This window comes from Neopsephotus bourkii, unplaced genomic scaffold (assembly GCF_033783945.1).
Source record: "Neopsephotus bourkii isolate Nb327-2 ecotype Australia unplaced genomic scaffold, CSIRO-AGI_Nbou_v1 NB_1027, whole genome shotgun sequence".
Classification (NCBI taxonomy): Eukaryota; Metazoa; Chordata; class Aves; order Psittaciformes; family Psittacidae; genus Neopsephotus; species Neopsephotus bourkii.
In genome coordinates, this window is record NW_026901516.1 from 2,622,175 (window position 1) to 2,645,313 (window position 23,139).

Consider the following 23,139-nt stretch of genomic DNA (forward strand, 5'->3'; position numbering starts at 1 on the left):
ACAACATCATTCTATCCTAAAACGTTTTGTTTAAACTACAGGAGGAGAAAAGCAATTGAGTACTGAAATTGAACAATTTAATGGTCATTTAAATTTTCATGAATTTTTGATACATCTGGGAGAAAAATATGGTAGATTCATAGTTATAACTTACCATCGTAATTATACTTTCCTCTTAGGAAGCAAAAATCGAACCAGAAGAATTTACAAAAAAGCTATACATAGAGCTCAAGTCATCTCCACAACCATATTTAGTTCCTTTTCTCAAGGTAAGTGTCTGTGGATATATAATATTTATTGAGGGGAGGGAGGACAAGAAAAGAAAATTAAGAGAGAGCATTCAAATAGGTGTTTTCTCAGGTTACTTGAGGAAATGATAGTTAACCTGGCCCTGTGTGACTTTTACTCTTGGAAAGACAATTTTTTTGGTAATGGAAGAGTTCAGAGGAGTGATTTATGCTGTGTTCTTAAATTGGAGAGTAATTATCCTCTAAGTCATTATCAGAGACTAATATTAGTTTTTAAACTGGTACATCTCCAGTAGAGCAACTATACCAAGATGGCTTCTTACTTTCTCATCAAAACTAGCTATTCTGAGTTCTAATACACAAGACTGACAACAGTGGCTGTGCACAGTTTATGTAGCATTTAATCTCAAAGTATCTACACAAAGCTATTCATATGTCGCGGGTTTGTGTTTAACTGGAGGCAGAGGAATACGCTGCCTGTTTCTCCAGAAGGGGTCTGACAGGGCCACTGCAGCTTAGGAAAAGTAACCAAGGACAACTCTTGCTTCCATTCAAGCAACTAATCATGTAAATTAAAAATTCTGTCTTTAGGCTTCTAATCATATGGTAGAATGGTAATAATAAAATAAAAAATCAACATGCTTATTGCACAGCAAGCATTAAATCCCAGTGGAAGCATGTAAAACTTGGCTACACTTATTTAATTGCAATGTATGCACTATTCTTAGGCTTGATAGATGTGTACTTTTCCTTGGCATTCCTTATAGGCATGATGGAGAATTGAGGAAGAATAGTTAAATGGTGAAGCTGAGATAAAGGTTTTCTGGACCTTGTCCGCTTCTTTAGTATTTGACAGCGCATATAACAATGCATGTGGTAATATTGTACTACTTTAAATGGCTGGTGTTAATCTGTTCAAGTATGGAATGAGTATTTTTGTTAGAATGTCAATCTTGAGATGCTTTGCTAGCGAGTTTGCCGTAAGTCTTGGAGACTACAGTAATTTCTGCGAGGTGTGATGGAAAATTTTGGTCACTTACTTATTCTCTGTTTAATTTCCTGGAGGCTTCTTAAATGCCCATGCAAAATCTAGAAGACCAAACAGCTTAGAGTATGGGCTTTTCTGTACCCAGTGCATCTCTGGCTGCAGAAGGACTAGGCTGTGAGTGTACAGTCAGTGCGACTGGCAGTGGTTTCCTATGAGCTGTGTGGAGTCTTAGCAGAGCCCTACTGACTACCAGGGCAAGTTTGGCTTCAGAAGTAGCATAGCTGCTTCCTGCAGGGGCCCTGGCTATGAAAGCCACTGGACATGGGCTGACTGTGCTTGCATGGGGCCAGCTTAGGTGTTGCTGTGTTCCCAAAACAGTGCAGTTGAACCTCAGAAAGCTTTACGCAGACCCAGCTTGAATCTGGCACAGCTAGACCTTGTCTGGGGCTGGTGAGCCATGTAGAGGAGTGAAGGGGTGGCTGCACTGCACTTGCAAATGCTTCCTTGGTGTCCCACAAGGGTTTCTTAGCTCAGGCACAGCATGTCCTCATGCACTTACAGAATTGCTCAGCCTGAGCTAATAGAACATCCCACAGTGTGGAGAGCTGCTACACTCAGGACGCAGTCTTCTAAGCAGCTCAACAGCAGTTGAGTTGGGTTTATCAGCATGGATCAGACCCTGACCCATCACAGTAGAGCTACCGCAGCATGCTGCCAGGTACTGGCGTCATCCAGGCTTTTCTGTTTTGAGCAGTATCCGTACCCCCTAATCCTTTGACAAGATGCTCTCTCCCTGTTGCACACTTATGTTAACAAAGAAAGACTGGGATTTCAGATACGTTTAAGCATCATTGTGGTCAAAGTTAGCTGACTTTGTAGTGTTACCCATCCTTTAAAACATCTTGCACTCTGATAGTTTTGTGTGAAATACCTTAAGGTTGATACACAGAGTGTAGCTCTGAGCAGCTGTAACAGGACTGAGTGAAAAACGGAAGCTGACTTCAGGAGCACTTCTCTAAAGTGCTAGGAGGATCTGTGCTGGCCTTGTTGTGGGGGAAACACTTGCAGCTTGAGCCTGGAAAGAAATGTGGTATGACTTGTTGCCAATTTACTTCTAGCTAGTGAAGTGGAATTTTAGGGAGGACTCTCTAGAGTTGTCTTATCTTTGGGCTGCAGGTTTTTGATGAAATTGGTGCACATTTTGTTTTGTCTGTTCCAATAGGTGGAAAAGTACAGTGACTTTGGCTGTGAAGCCTGCTTGATTTTTCAAATCTCTGATGGATGCTTTTGGTAAACAAATTGCATCAGGAGCATGTGGAATGCTGAGCAGCCTTTTAAAAGGAAAGGAAGTGAATGTTAAACGTAGGCATGCTGCAGAAGGTGCAGGCGTGCAATTTGTTTACTTGTGTATTAGGGTGTGAGACACATTCCTTTTGTATGAAGCCCAGAGCGACAGCACTATGCTGCAGACTCTTACAAACTTCAAAACTGACAAAAGTATAAAAAAAAAGGGGAGTTGTGAGAATATACAGGTAGCTGCAGAACTTATTTCCCCTGGTTCTGAGCCATAACAGATTGTACATAGTCAAGGAGAAAAATCTTTAGAAGGCTTGAAGGTTATTCTGTCCATTAACCTTCTCAAACACAGCTGTAGTGAAAATGAAGAGTTGCCATATACCTTTACTGATGTTCGTTCTCCTGTTGCAAAGAACTGTCTGGCTTAAGTCGTGCTGCTGGAGCAATACAGACATTATTAAAGTGGTATCCCCCCCTAGTGTAGATATAGCTGTATTGGTATAGAAGTGCTCCTGTCTTCGGAGCTTGTTTCTGACTTTGGTGGATAGTTTGTAGTTCTTTGTCAGATACGCTTTGTGGAATGAACACAGCTGTTACGATATAGCAGGGTTTTTTCAAAACAAATTAAAAAAAAAAAAGCAGTTAGAATGGCCTTACTATGAATAAATTCCAAATTGAAAAATCTGAACAAGAGAACCAGGTTATGGGTGAGTTTCCTATAGATGGGGTTTGCTATGTACAGTGAAGCCATTGTGACTGTTGACCTTTGTTCAGCCTGCGTTGGTGCTTCTTGTGGTCTTCACTGAGCAGTAGCCTCATCAAGTTAAGGGTCCCTGAATTCTAGCAAAACTTGCTTGAAGTAAGCAATTCATTGTCTCATGAGAAATTGAATTAGAATATGAGGATTTAGTTGCTAATGTATCAGTACTGTGGAAGGTTCTGCTAATATTACATCAAGTGTTTTTTTTGTTTTTTTCTTCCAGAAAAGCATGTTTGCTTTACGGCAGCTAATGCCCAATGCTCAGAGCTTTATCCAGCAGTGTATGCAGCAGCCAGCTCCAACCCCAGAAGCTGTTTTGACTTGTATCTCTGCAGCACCAGCTACTTTGAGAGGGGTGGTAACCTCAGCTGTAGCAACACCTTCTCTTCCAGTTCTAAAACCAGTATCTGCCTCTGTAACAGTCACAGCCTCTCCAGTTATAAAACCAGTCCTTGTCAGTGCATCAGCAACGGCATCTCTGCAGACCGTAAAGTCTGTTCCTTCCTCTGCAGTGGTGACAGCATCTCTTCGGCCTGCAGCTTCAGTCCTCACCACCACGACAGCAACATCAGGGCTGACTGCTATCCAAACTGTCAAGCCAGTCTTCACCTCTGTGGTACCAACACCCACTCTCCAGTCTCCAAAGCCAGTGCTGGTCTCTACAGGGGCATCTTCAGCAACGTCCCCTCTCCAGCATCTAAAATCAGTCACTGGAACCCCAATCACTATCAAAATCTCACAGCCGAACTCCGTCGCTGCACAGTCAGTGAGTGCTCAGCAAGTGGTTAAAGTGAAACAGTTGGTAAGATGAGTTTCTCTGTGTCTCTGTAACTGGGCTTCTTTACTTATACCATTTTGTAAAGAGGATACGACTTTGGATCTTAGCTGTTTTGGTTGGGTTTTTTTTTTTTTCTAAACTTACGAAATCAGTCTGCCATGAGCTAACCAGAAGATAGTCTGTCATAAGTTAATCAGTTATGTTTGTCATAGTTTAGGGGTACTGAGCCCTTGCTGAAAAGGTGAAAGCCAGACTGTAAGCTTGGTCTCTTGCAAGACAGGTTGACCACCATTCCACCAGACCAAACACAGAGCTGGAGACATGATGGAATATGAGTTCTGACCAGTGCTGTGTGTGCAGCCAGGATAAGTTGGCATCTGAAAGAAAAGGCATGAAGTGCTAGTGTCAGAAACAGAAATTGCTTATGAGATGCTTGTGCTAATTATGGTTAGATGCTCTGTTAGGGCTGTGCCTCGGCTAGCCACCAAGGATTCCAGTCTCTCTACCAGTTCCTACCCTGGATATACATGGATACTTTGCAGTCGCAGGTGACTTGATGTTGTTTAGTTACATGTTAACTGAAACGTACAAACTAGCTAAATGAGCTTTTCAGAGTGGAGTTCTGACCTCCACATTTACTAAGACATGTTAATGATGAAGTAATCCAAAAGTGAAGTTTTTTTCTATTAGGCCTCATTAGCTAACAGATTTGAGGAGAAATAAATGTCTTATTCAAACAATACCTTCCAAAGCAATGTGTTAACTTTTTTGTCTTGGCACAGGTTAACCTCTTGCTATTGTTAATATTAAATACCAGCAAACTGTGGTTCGCAGGTATACCCCAAAGACCAATGTTGTGAAATACATGAGGTTTGGTTTTTGGGTGTTTGAGATACCAAGTAGTATGCCATCTAACTGGCTTATCTGTAAGTAGTGTTCCCAAGCGTTTCGAGACAAGTCTCCCTTTGGCAGTTAAAGAACTCGAGTTCTTGAATAGGACTTCCTTGTAAGGATTTCTTCCCTAAAAGGAGGGGAAAACATTAGACTTGCTGTGAAGCCAGATTTAGTTTTCACAGGTATAGTAGGACATTTAGTGTGTGAATTTCCTATGTAATTCATTGTGTATACTTGATTTAACAGTATGCAGACCCCTAAAATATTTTGCTTTTTTAGTTTTCTTCTTTTCAAAGTATGTAAGTGTCCTCGTTTCAGCTGGGATATTGTTGTGGTGGTGGATGTAATGCAAGAATCCTGGATTCTAAATAAAGAGCTTATGCTACCAGCTTTTCACCTTTCCAGTCTTGCTTAAAAGGAATAGCACATCTTGGAGAAGATGAGAGGTCCTTTTTATGAGTGTGTTTGTTTTAAAAACTAAGAAATAAAACCCACCAAAACCAGTTATAAGCATACGCACTGTCTTCAATAGTAATAGATAAAGCCAAACTGGAAAAGGAGTTGATACCCTTACTGTCCTTGAGGATTCAGTTTGAAATTCCAGCCAGAAGAAAATGGGGTCTTCTTAGGTTGCACAAAGGCTGGAGAGCAGTTTGTTCGCTACACAGCAAGGCATGTAATCCAGGGGAAAGGTTGACCATCTGTACAAATAGATGAGGAAGCTTAACTCTACACTGGGGAGTCAAAACACTTCTTGAGTATGATACTGATGAACTAAAGAAGTTACTCCTGCTTCCTCCACTGCTGCATTGTGGCAGCCTGTTGCAATTCTTTTTCTTCACTGGGCCTTGAAAACACTGACTTGCATATAAAACATGTTTTTATCCTCATTTGGGTAGATCCCAGGCACAGTGATTAAAATACTTGCTGTAGAAAGGCTGAGTTGACCACTTTGCAGCTTAGCCTTATCAGGAGCTTGGTGTTTGTTCAGACAACATGTTAGCACAAAGGCCAAGCTAGTAGAAGTGGCTGCATCTTCTTGGGCTTCCCTGATGCCTTTCCTTGAAAGGACAGAGGATCTGTTTCCTCCCAGAAGAAAACAAATCTGGACCTCCCCTCCCTAACAGAAGGGTCCTGCTGGCAGCTGAAAGGAAGCACATGCCAGCTGTGCAAATCTGTCCATATAATGCTGCCAGCAATTTCTTTCCCTTTCCAGCCCACAGGATTGTCTGATGCCATGCACTCCCTCTACATACCCATTTCTAATTTAGGACTCTTGTGCTTGATGAATGTGAAATGAACTTTCATGTGCCAGCTCTGTTGTAATGTTGGTGGTGCATAAGAATGCAGTACTGCAGTATTCTAGTATCAAAATTGTGACCAGAGTGATGCACCATATAACTTACATTTCCGTAGTGTGATTATCAAAACTCTAGGTTTGTATGGCGGATACACAGGGACCTGTTCTTCAGGAATGCTGTTAGGATTGATTGCATGCCTGTGCTGTGAGAGTTGCACTCTTGGAAGGGTTCCCTTCTGATGACTTTTTTTTTTTTAATACAGCCTAATTTAAGGGTATTGGCTCACAAAGAAGTTTCATCTTGGAAAAAAGGCGTTGTCTTGCTGCCGTATTTCTGTATCTCTTGTTAAAGTACAGTAAATGAAAATCTACATTACCAGCTGCTGACCTCCAATGGCAGGAAAGTTGCTGTGAGACTACAACTTCATGATAAGCTTAAAGAACAAGAGTTCTATGGTGTAGTTCCCACAATTACCAGTGAGACGCACTCCCTGGACGTTGCTAACAGTTGAAGCAAGAAGTGAAGTGCTTGTGCTGTTCCAGCTACTTGTTCTTAGTGAGTTGTTAGTTGAGTCCCTTCAGAGCTGAGCTTTCTTGAATAGAGAGTCCCTGTTATTTTTCAAGAGATTTTTGTCCTGGATGTATGCTTTTGCATTCAGCTGGTGAGGCTTCCTTCCTGAAGCAGTCCTTGAGGTGTGTGATGATACCTCAATATTCCTCTGCTGCTCTCTGAATTTTGCTTTATGAATGTAGAACGGATGCAAGTAAGGCTAATCAAAGTCTCTCTCAGGCAGCTGACTTTATGCTGTTGTCTGGATGTTGCATTGCAATTTTGTTTTACTTAAAGAGTGTTGGTGCTTTTTATTCTGATGTCTCTGTCAACCTCCTTAATGGGGCACAAAGGAACAGTCCTTTTCCTTTATTACTTCTTGCTGCTAACCTGAAGAAAAGGGACAATAACTCTTTCTCATACGTATTACCTACTTTTGTAATACTTCTTTCTGGCTTTAGATCCTTGTTGAAATTTCTAGCACTGTTGCCCTCCCTGTAGCAACTCCCAAGGACTTCCAGCTTCTGTTAGTCTAGCAGCTAGAATGGCAAACAGAAAATTAGCTTTCCTTCCAATACATCCTTTCCGTGTCTTGTTGATCTAGCCTCCTCGGTTACTTGGCTTATTTCCCAACCTCCACCTAGACTGTTGATTTAACATTGCCAGTCTCTGTTCTTCTGTCTGCTGTACCTTAATCTTGAATGCTTCCGTTCCCTCTTGTGCTGTTTCAGTGTTTTGATGCTGAAGACGAAGCATCATTCTCACTGGTGGTAGGGAGGATCTCTTGGTGCGTGTCACGGTGGGTGCTGGCAGAGCCTTGCGAGTAGTTTGTCCAAGTTGATTGGTTGGTGGCTCAGTAATTACCTGAACACCTAAATGATGCTGTTAATGTTATTTACAGCTTCCAGCACATGGAAGCTGGGCCCCTCAAAAGGATCTAACTGCACTTTGGTAAAACACATTGCAGCTAATGTTCATGTCTGTATTACTTCATGAGCAAGTGCTGCCTGTGAGAACCTCGACTCTGTCCGCAGTCTGCCCATGCATGTACTCCCATGGTTCTTTCCTTTTCTGAAACTTAGGTTTCTTCTCAAGAGCTGTCTGTTGTCTGGTTCTTAGACACCACCTTCAGCTCAGTTATTCTACTTTCCTGTTGCTATGCCAAACCCTGATGCTGTTAATATGGGCATGGGTGGGGTGTATCTTGAGTATTTGATACACAAAGTGCCTCTTTTTGTGAATGAGTGATGCTTATCCTGATGATGTTTACTGACAAATATGAAGTTAGATGACATAAGGAGACAGACTAATTTCTGAAGTATAATAAATTATTTTTTGCAATTAAACTTGTGCAGTGTTGCTGTACAAGCACTCTTTAGACTTTCTGAAGTCAGAAAAAAAGATGTAGAGGAGAAAACGTGGCTTCTTGATTCCAGAACTTCCTTTATATTAGCTTTTGCTGACAAAAAAGTAGGATTCAATCTGAAGATGTTGATAATTTTGTGTTTTGCTAAAAGCACATCTTTCTATTACTTGTAATCAAGAACTTTTCCAAAGGATGTAACAAAAGCTCACATTCTACTAGCTAGGAGGCTTGGAAATGGGCTTTTAGGGATAGGGGAATTTTGTTACTTTCTTGCATTTTAATATGTGCCCCTGAAGAGGAAGAATTAGTATTTATGGGCTGTGCCTGTAGGCCCATGTGACAACATCCTGCTGTCTGGTTTTATTTCTTTCAAGAGCCTCTTTAAACAAAACAAAACAATCCTCACCTTTCCTTTTTACCCTTCAGCAGCGTACTGATGTTTTTGTGTAAAGGCTGTAATCACTATAGGTGATGTGGGTTAGTACTTCATGTTCCAGCTAACTAATGGGTTTGGTTTACTTTTGCTTAACACTTTGAAACGCAGCATCTCAATTTACAATTGATGTTGCAGCTCTAAAAATGCCTTAGTAACTTTACAGTATATACTCTTAATTCCTGAGAGGAAAAGGATTTCATGTTTGACTTCTAACTGTTTTGGTGTTCTCTCTTTTTAACTAGGTGTATGTCATACCTACCCTTTTGAACTTTCTGGCATACGGATTCAATATTCAAATGTCTTGTTAAGCAGGACTTACATAGAGGAAAGCCTCTAAGTGTAATGGATCGTGTAATACTCAGTGAAACTTGTGTAATATGGTTTTCAGTAGAGAGTAAAGGTGAAGTGTCTGTTAGAGAACCCCCTGAGCTGGAGCTTAAAGCTAAATGAACATGTTAATACATTGATACTATTTACTTCTATGTATGTTTAGCTCTTCTCACTCTGTGTTATTGCACTTCCAGGTAGTCCAACAACCGTCAGGGACGATTGTAAAGCAAGTATCTTCACTCCCTCAGCCCTCAACGCTGACCCTACAGACATCTCAGAAAAGCATGCCACTGAATACACTTGTTCAAACTAGCCAGTTTCCTGCAGGTAAAGTGAAACTTTTTTAATGGAGAAGGGAGAAGACTGCTGAAGTATAGAAATAAGTGCAGGCTTTGTGGATTGTAGGAATATAAGAAGGTGGGTGTCTGTTGGGGGCAGCCAGCTCCGTATGATAAGTTGAACATTTTTGCTTGGAGCTCTGATGAGAGTGCCATGTCAGCTTCTGGAACCTGTTACAAGCAGGTCAGCCAAACATATGTACTTGTTAAAACTACTGTGAGTAAGCTCCTTGCAGTGAAATTCCTTTAAACCGTGATGCTTTTGAGAATTGTTTTCTTTCAGCAGGTCCAGGTTGATGCATAACATGAGTTTGTCTCAGGCAGCCAGTTTTCACTAAAACCTTTCACTGGTCAGCAGAGAGGAGGGTGTTTGCTGACATTGTGTAGCGGCTTGGGCCATACAGAACATGTAGAATGTAAGATTCTAGAGTGTCTAGTTTTCCATGGACCTGAGTAGTTCTTGAGACTGCAGTAGTCTTTGCTAGAAGCATGAACTGATTAAACAGTTGGTTTAGCATTTTGCTTTCTACCATGGCATGTTCTTTGTTTTGTTTTAGGTTCCATTCTGAAACAAATTCCCTTGCCAGGAAATAAAATTATGTCGCTTCAAGCATCTCCTGTTCAGAAAGCTGAAATAAAAGCAAATGGAGCAACATCCTTCAGGTAAAAATAAACAATATCAGAAGTTTGCTGTAGGAAGGAACAAAAGAGAGTATAGAAGTGGGAACAGAACCCGAATCAAAGCAACTTTCTTTAGAAACTTGTTGATGATAGGTGTTTTTCAATTTATAATACCAGTTGGGAAGGGGAAACCTAAAACTATTGACTTCATATCAGATGTTAACTATTTTTAATATAAGAAAGCTATCTTAATGAAGTTGGATTTTTAGCATGCTGTCACAAGAATGTAATTATATAAGCACTGTGCATCACTATGTACCACTTTTTCACTTGTACAGGAGGTATATTTGATCTCCATCCTATGAGTACTATTAACTAATCTAAAGCAGTTACCTTGTATTAAAAGCTTTCTGTAGAATTAAAGCAGATATAACCCGGTTTTTACAGATGGAAAGATAGCATTGAACTGTTATTTGGACTGGTTGGTAACCTGTCTAAAGCTCTGTGCTGTATTTCAAAGTCTTTTATTAGTTCCTCTTACAAGCTTGTTCCTGTATGTAGAGGTGAAAGTCTTTGACTACACCACTAATTATGACTTCTGGCACATTCTCCTAGGCATTTAGATTACAAGAGTGCTTAGAGCTTTTAGTTCTGGTAACTGATTAACTTTTCAAAAGCAGAAATTATTTTTGTAGCTCTGAAATGTCATGTTGGAACAGAGGTACAGACTGCTGTAAGCATTATAAAGTTATGACTTTAAGGCAAGCATGAATTTGCTCTTCTGGGGATAAAAGCAGACATGACACCTTCGTCTTGTTGACCAGTTGACTTCTCATCTATGAAAGCTACGTACAGCTTTGTGTGCACTGATACAAAACAGAGAGCTGTTGCTGTTTATAGTAACATACAGTATATAGTAAACACCAGAATACAGGTAGCCAGAAGTTGAAATAAAAAGCTGATGTTAAAGCAATAGCCCTGTTCAGCTGCCTCAAGCTCTTATGAAATACACTTCGGAATATAATTTGGGATGTAATTTTGGGTAGTGATGTTTAGGAAAATCACTTCATAAATATAATTAATAGAAAAAAAGCCAAAACAACATACAAATTAAATAAATAAAAAAGGGAACTTTTTTTTTCCTCTTCCAGTTGGAATATATTAACTGTCTTACATGAAAAAGTTTGAATTCTTTAAGTTCCTTCTCCAAATTGTTGAACTCTTAGTGTAGGAAAAACTCTGTTTTTACGGTGTGATCCAAGATGGATTTCTGCTCTTGCTTTTGGATTATGATTTTTGAAGTAGCTTAATTTTATGAGAATTCATATTTAAAATCTCTAACTCACCTTAAATTTTTCTAAGAAGCATTGTTATATCTCTGGTTCTTCTATTCACTGCTATAACCAAAATTTCCAACTGCAAAACCTACATACGAGCATGCTCTTATATCTGAACCTGAGCAGTGTATACCTGAGCTTTTGGCTTCCCTCCATCAAGTATGTATGTTCTCCAGTCAGGCCTAACACCACATAGGGTTAATCTGGCCTGGGCAATAGATGTTCCCCAGTAAGCTGTGAAGTGGGTTGTTCCCTTCTGTCTTGACTTGCAGTATTCCCAGCACGGCTGTTCTTTGTGACCTGTGATCCATCATGCGTGACCTGCTGATCATGTGTGAGGTGGAGAAGCACCATGGCCCCCTTTCAGATTTTGTGATGAGACTCATTATGGGCAGAGAGTGTGTCTTGTAATTTATGTGATTGTACATGTAGCACTTCAAACTGTATACTCTCATTGCAGTATGTCACTGACCCTGGCTCCCTCTGCTACTATGTGACTTGGTTAGGTTAGGATTCTTGCTCAAGTGTACTCACTAAGCTGTACTTAATAGGCTGCAATTTGACCATGACTATTCCTTAATGGGCTGGTTTAAGTTGCTTGAAATGAGCAGTAATAAAAATGGTGATTCCTTATATCCCAATTAAAAAAAAAAAAGGAAAAAACTTCTAGAAATTATTTCAGCTAAGCATGTGCATCACTGTCACTTGATTGCCCCATGGCATGTATTGTAAAGGGCAGTCTGTTTTAAAAGCATCAAGATTTTATAAACTCCTTTGTATACTTCTGTAAAGTATATGCTAGAGGACTCTGGAAAAAAAAATGTGACACATGTTTGCACCTTTGTGCATCTATTCTGTCTAATAGAGTTGTTCTCCAAAGCACATACAACTCTGGCTTCTGTGCGTTTTACCCAGAAGGGACTAGCCATCTCCATCAGAAGACAAACAGGAGTGAGGCAGCAGAGTGGAGAATGTCTGGCCAGCTGCTCCTCCTCCCCCATGCTGGTGGTGAGCGCTGGTGGTTCTTGCCCCACTGGAGTTGTCTGTGGTGGTGCAGGGAGGTTTGGGTGACACATGCCATTCTCGTTTTTCCTTTTGGCTGTTGTGTAAAATGAAGATGCATTCAGAAGAATACACCTGCGTTGGTCGAACACCAGAGGGTGCCACAGCCTCACTTTTCGAGCCAGTACAGGCGCATTTGTAGATGCGTGGTGCATCTGCATTGCTTCCTCCTCTTTTCCAAGAGAACGTTCAGTGTTAAGTGTCAAAACTGACTTCATACAGGACAGCACTTTCTGTTCTGTTTCCCCATTGTCCTAATAAACTTAAATCACTGGAGACTTAAAACAGCTGAGGGGGAGTTTTTTTTCTTGTTGGTTTCTGGGTGTGATATGTGAAATATAAAAAGCATTAAAGCAGGTGGTGTGGAAGAGGGGCTTTATGAGAGGGATTGCTGAAAATGAAAGCAAGTCAGTATCCAACAGGAATGTGTGTGTGTATGCTCTGGAATGTTTTAAATTTGTCACTTTAGTAGAATGATTACTTGAAGTACATGATACCTTACCTAAAATGAGTGAGGTTTGTTGGAACAGCAAGGGAAAAAACAATAGTAAAAAGTACGAACTTCACATGGCTTCTGAAACTTTATTTTCTTTAGTGAGTACTACTTCTAAGGAAATGTAATTATCGTTTCCTTGGGTTAGGTAAAGTAAGTGCCGCAGTGTTTTCATAAGTGCAAATTAATCTTCCATCAGGGCTAGTGATGTGGTGATTTAATGCAGAGTTTTGAAGAAATTAGAACTGGTCCTTAAAAATAGTACAGGTAAAGATGTCTGCTTGCATGTAAGCTCTTGTACGTGTGTGCTGACAAGAGAGACAGTGAGAAATGGAAATATGCATGGAAGTGTTAAAGAAAATAATAAACTGATAAAGGGAAATTCGGGTATGTAGAAAGGTGGATTGATATGTAGTATAGAAGTTTACCTCCTTCATGTTGAGTATTTGGAGTATGCAGCCAGATTGAAAGCTAAAATGATTTCCTGAAACTGTGTACTATACAGTTGTACCTGAGGTGCAAGCATCAGTACCTGGATTTGTAAACAGCTCCACTGGGGTAATGTCAGGTTCCAGCATCTAGCTCCAACATCTTCTGATGTGGTTCTTGGTGCTAGTCGTGCTGATTTTCGTAATCCCCTTTATCAGCAGATTGGTGGCAGTCTCCACTTCTTGTCTCTGCCATCAGCAAAATAGTGGTCATTAAAAAGAGGAAACAGGAGTGTACTTGTGAAAATCAGTTAGCACTCAATTATCATGCAGTGAAGTTTCATTTGCACACTTGTTGAAAGATCAGGGTCTCTGTTAGGCTGATAGGGCATGACTATATGCTCAGTTGCTGGGTGTGAAAGGGTAGGGGGAGAGAAACAGTTCTGACAGCGTTAACTTCAGCTTTGAATCCCGATCATGGTCATCTAACTGCTCTGACAGTCATGGGGTTTAATGCTTTTAGCACGATGGATTTGGGGTACAAGCCTAAGCAGGAAGCTATCGTGTCTAGTTAGACTTAATGAATGAAGCTGGTTTGAGAATCTTTTGGGTATCTATTCCTGAATGAATCACTTTTGTATAACTCCCAGCCATGAGTGCACACAAATAAATAGAAGGAGGAGTAGGGAAAGGCTGGACTCCTTTCCTGGCCAGGCTTATCTCCAGAAATCTGTGGTGGACAACTTGCACCACAGAAACTTACTGAAGCCCAAATGAGAAGATCCCTAAGGAAAAAAATCCCAATGCTTTCTTGTGTGTTTTGAGTATGGCTCAAACCCAACCTACATTTTAATAACATCAGCTTCTACCCATTACCAGCCCTAAGAGATCCCATTTCTCTTAAGAAAGGCATATTTCTGGCTAACCCCTTGTTCAAGAGTGAGGTAGGCCACACAGGTGAACTTTATCAAACCTTGCCAGAATATACTCTTCGAGAGGTGCATGTTTTAGTTTTCTTTTCTTTGTTTTACAAATTAAAAGACTTTCAGATTGAGTGCTTTCACTTGTGTTTATTAATATTGCAGACGTCTATTCTGGATTGGTTCTTGAAGCTACTGTCAGGGCCTTTGCTACTAAATGAAGCAAGAGAAGGTTTTCTCTTGATGATTTAAACTTACTTGAAAAGTAAGTTTAAACTTGGATTGTTTCACTGCCAAACTCCTGACATATCTTTTCCTATATAACATTCATTCAGTATTTTAACTTAAATGATCTTTTTTAAAAAAAAAAAAAAAAAGCTGAGGCACACAGGCTATTTGCTTAACATCAGCTTTGCTATGAGTATGTGTTAGTGCTCAGTATGCCAGATTTGAGGTTTTATTTTAAACACGTAGTCCAAAACTGCTACAGCATAATCCAACAAATTGAGCTGGAGCTAGAGCTCTGCTGCTGTTCTTCAAAAGCATGACATCCCCCCTGCTATATACATAAGTACTGTGTGATAGGACTGATTCAAAGGGCAAGGTCTGGGTTGGTTCTAGTATATAGACAAAGGAGTGTTTGTATGTTATTTTTTAAGAAAACTCACTAAAAGAAAAGCAAAGATCAGGTCTGTGCTAACATGCCTGTGCTGTAAGCTTCAGTTCATAGGGTAGGCATCTCAGTTAGAAAGTGGGCTTCTTTATCAGTCAGTATCCAGTTTCCTTCAGCACTTAGTTCTACCTGATGAATTGGAGTTTTGAAACAAATTTCAAGCTGTAAGAGTGGTAGTGCAGGGCAGGGGGTTTTTGGAAACTTTTAATCCAGGTTTACCTCAGTTCCTGGCTTTTGAGCTCACTCAGAATTTCAGTTTCATATAAAGGATTTGCATGCCTAGCAACTGAGGCATTAGTCAATCTAATGTTTGAGAGGCACTTCACTGAAGTGTGAAAGCTGTTAACTTGACCTCTCCTTGTCCACACCCACACTAAACATCTATTGTATAGGGGTAGCCTCCAAGATACGCTATGTGGCTGTTGATAGTCAAGAGGCTTTTTCTTTCTATCTATTCTGAGCAGAGCATTAAGTGTTGTTTTTCTCTTTAGTAGAGTTGAAGATGACATAAATGATGTGACTTCTATGGCTGGGGTCAGTCTTAACGAGGAGAATGCGTGCATTTTGGCAACAAACTCTGAGCTCATTGGTACTGTGATCCGCTCTTGTGCAGATGAACCTTTTCTCTCCTCGGAAGCGCTTCAGAAGAAGATCTTGAGCATAGGTGAGAATAAAGTGTGTGCAGCAGATATGTATGGATGTATCATTTCCTTGCCTGCTTCATTAGCTAGCCTCCAGTCTTTGAAGGAGGAGCTGGAACTACTTTGATCTATCATCTCAAGTCATGTGTTTCTACCAAAATATATTGAGTTTTTACTTCTGCTTCTAGAAAACAGCTCTTCTGTAAGGTTTTCTTTTACATGTAAATAGTCTGAAGCACAACCAGAAGAAACAAAGTGGTGCCACTTTAACATGTGAGAAGTGAGCAACTTTATGACCTTAAACTTAATGGAGCACTTAATAACCGTATAGATGCTGGTGTCAAAATACTTTAAGTGTGCTTTTCTATTTCTGCAGCTCCCAACTTGATGCTTTACACTGACTTTCCTAACAGTTTTTGCATTCCTCAGCCTGCTCAGGTATATGTATTCTATTGACCAGCATTAAAAGTTTCAAACTGCCTATACACACAGGGCAGATCTTAGTTTATAACTCTTTCTATGGAAAAAAAAACCTAATTTTATGTGAAAGAGACATTAAAGCTGTTTGTCTGTATCACTGAATAATACCGGAATGTATGTTAAATGCCTGTGACTAAACTCTGATAGGAAGCTTTTAGTGTATATATTATTTCAGCTGTTAGTTTCTGATCAAAATAACAACTGTTGCTTAGCAATGTTGTATTATGTCAGAGCAGGGTGCATGTATTTATATAGCACCACGCTGATTGGTACCACTGCCATCTACAGCAAACTGGATGAATATTGCTCAACTCCATGCTCATGCTCTCTGCCTAGTAGCTTGCCATACTGGAACAGTGAGTTTTACAGCTGAGCATTCAAGAAAGCCTGTTGTTTGTACATGCAGTCGTAATTCTGTCACAGTGGTTTAACTACATGATCATAAAGTCTTTCTGTTTCTACGTGCAACTGGTTCTTGGTCCAAACTGAGCAGCTAGCATGCGATGAGCTTGTAGCCTCCAAATGCTACCTGCTACCTCCATACATCCTGCACTAGTGCAGATGTGTCATCTGAGCTGTCTACAGCATAGTTGAGGGAAGTAAGTGCTGTGTTAGTAGTAGAAAAGAAAAAATACACATCAAAGCTGGTGCCTAGAAGACTTTCCCAAAATTCAGTAGAGCATTAACCAGTCATTCAGGGGAAGTGGGTATAAGGAAAAATGAAGAGCTGTGCAAAACCATAGAGTACTTCTAGAATAATTTTCTCATTTGGATTGTGAAGACAATTCATTGAAAGATGGATGAATACAAGTCTGGCTGTTTCATGGATGGTGTGGTAGCTGTTTCACATTACTACTAATAATAATTCATGTGGTAAATAAAAAGCATTTTGATTGCAAGGAAAATATTACAGTCAGGGAATACAGCAATTCAGAAAATGAACACTTCTGCTTTTGAACCAAACCCTTTTTGGTTTAGGAATCGCATGTGTGAAGGGAGGTCTTGAGATCTGGGATGTTTTATTTTGTCTTCAAGTTGGCATACTAAAATGTATTCTGATAGTATAGTGAGAAACTGCTGCGGAAGTGTTGAAAGGTGCTTGAACAAAATGAGCTTTGCACTCGGCTAGGGTACAGGCCAGTGCTCACTGGCCAAGATCAAGTAGTGGGAATACTTAGATTATATCTGGGAAAGCATTGTAGATTCTCCCTGTCTCACGAGGCTGTTTTTTGTTTTCAGTTAGAGTAGCAAAAGCAAATGAAATAGGTGATTAGTTGTTTTTTTTTTTACTGTGTAGTGTTTATCCATTCTTAACACTCTGCTTGGCAATAAATACTGAAATGGGTTTTGAAGGCGTGCTGTATATTGCATCATAAAATATTACAGCTGCTGTAAATGCAGTGAGGAGCAAGGGAAAGTGCTTCTGACAGGTACAGCATATGAGGCATGTGAAACTGCTGCCTGCTGTGCCTACCAGGGAAAAATCATTGCCATCGAGGTGTCTTGATAGAGTCGCGCTGAGTGATCGATGGTGTCAACCATGGGCAGGCTTCTCTGTTGGCAGCCTGCAGCCACAGGAAGGTTGCAGAGGTGATGCCCAGCTCTGGGTGTGGGGCTGGCACAGCTTTGCCCGGAGCTGTCACCAGTCTCGGTCACAGCTGCTGAAATGCAGAGAGGCAGCAGCAGCCCGAGAGAAAAGGTTGAAGGTGATGGCATGATGACCCTGGCTGGACTTGATCTGTGTTGTCTGAGCCACTGCCATGGGATGGTTGGGTCGGCTGAGGCAGGTGAGAGGGTCCTGCGTGCCCGGAGTGGGCTGCAAAAATCATCTCTGCTCATCAAATAAATGTCATGAGTTGTTAACAAGCACAGTGTCAAGCAGGGCACAATGTAATTCTCTATTTTTTTTAATTACTGGAATTAACAGAATATGGCACTAATTTCTACAGCTACCACTTCTCCCCCTCCCCGAACATGAAGCTTGATTTGTGTTCTTATTAACTTTGTCCTATAAATGACCTTGCAAGGAGAGTGGTTCTGGAGGCTAAGTGAAACAATGTCTATATTTTCTGAAGCTCCAGGCTAAGTTTTATTAATGTAATGTCTAAGATCTTTGAAGTTGTGACTTTACCAGGAAAATCATAATCTCCAAACCTTTATTCATAATGGGTAGGACTTCCAGGGGGAACAGAATACCTGCTGTGCTAATTATTTCAATTATCAGCTACTACTAAAACACGTAATGGATTTTCTCTGCTTCCACAGGTAAAAGGCATGACATTATGGAACTTAACTCTGATGTTGTGAACTTGATCTCCCATGCTACACAGGAGAGATTACGAGGGCTCCTAGAAAAGCTAACTGTAATTGCTCAGCACAGAGTGTCAACCCACAAGGTAAAGGAAATCATTAAGCAAGTTTTGCACCAAAGTTTTCCTGCTTTGCAGCCTCGAAGGTAAACCTCTTCCAAGTATAGCCACATCATATGCAGTATGTCTGTTTGCAGTATCTACCAAAGGCTGGTTTTAACTGTTTTTAGCCTCTGACTGGTCCTTAGGTTTTCCATTCAGCTTGTTGGGTAGACGCTTTTAAAACCTAGCATAAGAGGAAATGTATGTGTTTCTTCTCTTCCACAGAAGTGGTGGCTGTTACACAAAAATCTGTCTTGCATAGTTAAATGTAAAGCTATATTTGAATGCTCTTGGTGGTGGGGTTGATTTAGGGGCTTGTGTTTGCTTTATGTGTTTACTGTTGATGAAACTGCAATATTGGCTCAGTAAAAAAGCCTTGGGAAACTGAATGGAGTATTTTATTTTTAGAACGTGCTCCATGTGAAAGCAGAGACCCCTTTGATCTTAAAGTTTCCAGAACTCTTTTTTTCTACCAGTGCTACTTAAAATTCCCCCCCCTCCTTCTTGTATTAGCTCCATTCAGTATGAGGTAAATTAGGTTCCCATGAGCCAGTATCCCTTAAGATGCTTGTATGGTACAAATGGGAAGCAATAACTTACTGGCCAAAATAGTTCTTTTTTTTTTTTTTTTTTTTTTGTCATTCAGTAATAAGATACTAGTCCACACATTTTCAATATCAAGCAGGTTTAGTTTATTGGGTTTTTGTCACAGGAACTTAATGAAATTTAACAAGAGCTACTAACTGGTGGGATAGGAGTTATTTTTGAACACTTTTTATAGGCTTTTAAGCACTGAAGAAGCAGTAGTAAAAAGCAGAAACTATCTGGAAACTTTCAAGTGTTTATAGTGATAGTTGGAGTATGTTGTTCCTTGCCAGAAGAAGAAATGGTAGAAAAAGAAAATCAATGCAGAAAAAGAATAGAGTTTTTAATGAGAAGTCTTTAGAAATCTGTACATGTTCTATGTTGTCCTTCTGAAGTGGGAGATCCAGTAACGATCCTGAGTAAAAGTGAGGTGCAAGTTGAAGTCCTGGGTAACTAGTGGACTTCGTGTCCTGCAGACACCAAAGACACAAGGGAATGTTCTGGGACAGTGGGCTTGATAGAGCTGATTTCTTTCTCATTGAACTAAAGCAGTAGGAAAACTGATAGTTTTTTGTCTGATTGAATGGTAAGATTGCAGTCTTACAATAAGCTTGCTTTCTTGTCCTTTTTTCTCATGAACAAAGCAAGTAATGGGCATAATAATTCTAGATGCACAGGGACCCTCTTCTGTCAGGAATTTGGTATTACACTACAGGAGTGTCCTTAGGATTATGTTTGTGAGTCATAATATTGTGAAAGATGCTGACAGGCTTTTAAATGTTCAAGAACTGAACACTACAGGGTTTTGGAGCCCTGTTATGTATTTATTTATTTACACAGCCCTGTATTCCACTTCCCCCAGTGCTTCCCCATCCTCTTTTCCCTCTAGGCTATTGCTAGGTGTCAGTGTGCAATGTGGGCATCATGTTTTTCAGAGAATTTTCCAGAGCCTTTTCAAGTTGGCCTGTAAGGCTTTGTATTTGCTTATGTCCGTGACAAAAAGATGTACAGTAATGGGGATAGGTGTGGTGAAAGTAGGGTAAGTATTGCTGGGGTAGAAGTTGATGTAAAAAGGCAGTAATTCATGGGATCATGCTCATTCCTAGCAACTTACACCTGATTGGTACCCCTGCAGGGAGAGTGAGTTGGCAGAGTAAAAGCTTCGTATCATGCAGCCATACTTGCTAACTTTTGCCCCTTTTTTGCTAAATTTCGGAGTGGGGAGATGGAGGAGTCTGTCTTTGGAAGTCACTAACTTAATTGGGATAAAACTATCATGGCAGTCTCTTTATCTGAAGGAGGAGCCTGTCAGATTGTTGTAAACTGCTCTCTGTTGCGATTCTTGTTGCAGTGCCTTTATAGAGCTTTGCTAAGACCACAAAAGTAATTAGCTTGCTGGTTTGATTCCTTGGCTTCTTCCCTCCTACAGTCTGGAGAACTGCTGAGGTATAAGAGTATGTATGTGACATAATATGATACCCCAAACCAGAATTAATAACGACAGAGTACAGTGATTAAAAAAATGCTTTTTATGTGGATGGGTTCAGCACAGCATGACTGCTGTGTTCCTGTGTTTGGAGCCCATGAGCACATGAGAGGCACGGTACCATGCTGTGTTATAAACATTGCTCCATGCAAACATTTTCCCCACACGCAGTAGCAGTAAAATACTGCAACCCTAAACTGCACTATCTGTAGGGCTATGTGGTGTGGCACCGAACTGGTTTTAGGGGTAAGCTTTAAACATAGCACTCCTAGATGTGGTAGCAGCCAGCCTTCTCCTACCTACCTCATGCTGCCAGCAAATTGCGGAGTGCAGAAATAACTTACCAGAAGCTTTTCTGTTACTAACCTGGTTTAGGAGTTGACTATATAAAGCCAGAGCTTAATTAGTTCCCATATAGTAACTGAACCCCTGCAACTGCTTGTCCCTGCTCTGTCCTCAGCAAGGCTGTTCAATGTGACTTAAACCGTTCAGATTCTGTGGGAGAGCTGGTCTTTGTGGGATTCTTTCCACTTCTTTCCTGGTGGACTGAAGTGAAGCACAGCTTCGCTGTGTGTGGTTTTTTTCCTTTCTGCCCCTGGACATACAATACATTCCTGGTGCTAAAACGCAAGTAGCTTAGCCAGGTTTCGGGTTCATTTACAGGTATGTGACAATCTAAGAAGGAAGTTACAAATCACAGACAAGGCGTATGGCTGCTCTTGAATTTGTTGCTAGTTCTGTTCTTGCTAACGATGTACCTGGGAATGCTTTGCTTCAAAGCTTCATGTCTCAAATACATGTAAACCTAACTAAAAAGTTTGGTAGGAATTGGCTGTGCTTTAGAGCACATCTGTGGTGGAGTCTTGACTGTATGCATTTCTTTATTTCTTTTGATGAAAAAAAAGGCATGGAAAAAATAATTTTGTAACAAGATTATATAGATGTGCTATTGTTTGAAAGCAATAATTTATTTTAGGATAGCAGAATAACTTTTTCACTTAAGTGAACTGCACATTAAGTGTAGCTCAGATAAAGTAAAACCAACTTTTTAACTGTCAGCTTTCACATGTACTAATCTAACCATGCTCTATTGTGGTTATGTGCTTTATCAGTAGCTTAAATTCTGTCTATGATTACACTTTTTAGTTTAGTTTGGTTGGGATTGCACTATTGTAGCTGGGGACACTTTGGCCTTATGTAAGGAAATGAAACTGTTGCATGAACAACTGAATCCAACTTGCTCCGTCCTAACAGTAATAGCTATAATCTAATGTTTTCTGTCTAAGCAATTCGGTGCTAAATGATTATAGATAACAAGTTTATTTTGGACAAAATATAGCTATAGGTGTTTCTCTTCTAAAAATTCCTGAAATAAAGTTTTTTAAACCAGTTGTTGGTGAGCTGAAATACTATTATGGATGCACCCATTTCTTATCCCATATAAGAACATGATAGAGTGCTTCTGGTTGAGAAGCTTGCATTTCTAGCTAGCATAAGGTCTTGGATTTGACTTTAAATATGTAATCTGACTCTGACTTTGAGCTTTCCAAAGCAAAATTCTTCTAAACTTTGGAAAAAATAATCTTCTGGTAATACGGCTTTCTTCTTTGTCCCTTTAAAAGGATTGTGGCATGGTGGTGGATTATTATAAACTGCTGTTTCAAAACAAATTGTACTAATGTACTGAGACTGACTCAAAGTAGTGTATGTTTTTTGGGGAGCAGTTGAGAAAAAATATCTTGAGTGGGAACAGAAGGGGGGGGAAAGGTTGTTTGGACTTTTTGCAGAGCCACAGACTCTTCTTTGGAAAGCCTCCTTGGTTGCAACACATGGTGTGGTCTGAGCCACAATTGGTGATACGTGACAATGTGGCGGCTCATTGGAAAGGACCAAACTTAATACCAGAGGAGGGATAGATTTCATTCTTTGGCTGGGTTGTGAGAATTCAGGTCAGGAGACAAAGGTGCCCCATAAGAAGACTTCTACTTTCCTTACAGCTTTTAAAAGTGTATGACTGAGTATGGGAAGAAAAGCCTGAGTATAGTGTGTTTGAGAACTAAAAATTTAGCATCTGAAGTCACTGAGAGTCCATAAGCTTAAAATATACCCTTGCCTGAAAAATAGCTTTAAAACGTTGTATGCTTACTCCAGAACAGTTGTGTGTCAAGGTTGCTTCATTAAAAATGTGAAATTGGGGTAAGGTGGAAAGAAGAGTTGCTGAAAGTACATAGTGTGTTTGACTGATAAAAGCTCAGGGATGAATTTCTTGGGAGCAGACAAGTTCACAAAGTAACAGGGAAAGAAGATGACTCTAAGACATGCATTAAAGAGTGGTACAAACAAGTGGCACAGACATGCCTCATCTAGAATGGGCTCCCTGCCTTGTTTTGCCTAATGCACTCTGGCCAACACATGGCTTAAATTGCTCTTCCAGAGACAGGCTGAATAGTAAAAGAAGCTTTTCATTGCCAGTTGACCATGTTTTAGATCTTTCCTTTCTATGTTGTCTTTCACAGCTAAAGTAAAGCTAAACTCCAGCTTTCCAGTGAGGGTAAAAATAGTGTGAAAACCAAACTACTAATCGCTGGGGTTTAGACCAAAAGGACCTTAGTTGTGTTTCGATGCATACATGTCCAGTTACTGTTGGAACGAGTCATTATTATTCACTAGCCCAGCTTTGTACAGGAGCTGGACCAGATGACTTCCAGAGGTCACCTT

The 23,139-nt window shown here is 40.3% G+C and overlaps 1 protein-coding gene across 3 annotated transcripts in view; it reads left to right on the top strand.

The window, feature by feature from the left end:
* Positions 1–23,139, top strand: part of TAF4B (TATA-box binding protein associated factor 4b) — a 70,746-nt gene that overhangs the window by 21,067 nt on the left and 26,540 nt on the right. For 2 of the 3 annotated variants that reach the window (XM_061360536.1, XM_061360538.1), the window contains 6 exons: positions 180–269; positions 3,516–4,094; positions 9,141–9,273; positions 9,842–9,947; positions 15,310–15,482; positions 18,205–18,335. In XM_061360536.1, the coding sequence (XP_061216520.1) occupies positions 180–269; positions 3,516–4,094; positions 9,141–9,273; positions 9,842–9,947; positions 15,310–15,482; positions 18,205–18,335 (1,212 nt within the window). The remainder of the gene's footprint in view (positions 1–179; positions 270–3,515; positions 4,095–9,140; positions 9,274–9,841; positions 9,948–15,309; positions 15,483–18,204; positions 18,336–23,139) is intronic. The other variant, XM_061360537.1, reaches the window with a different exon arrangement.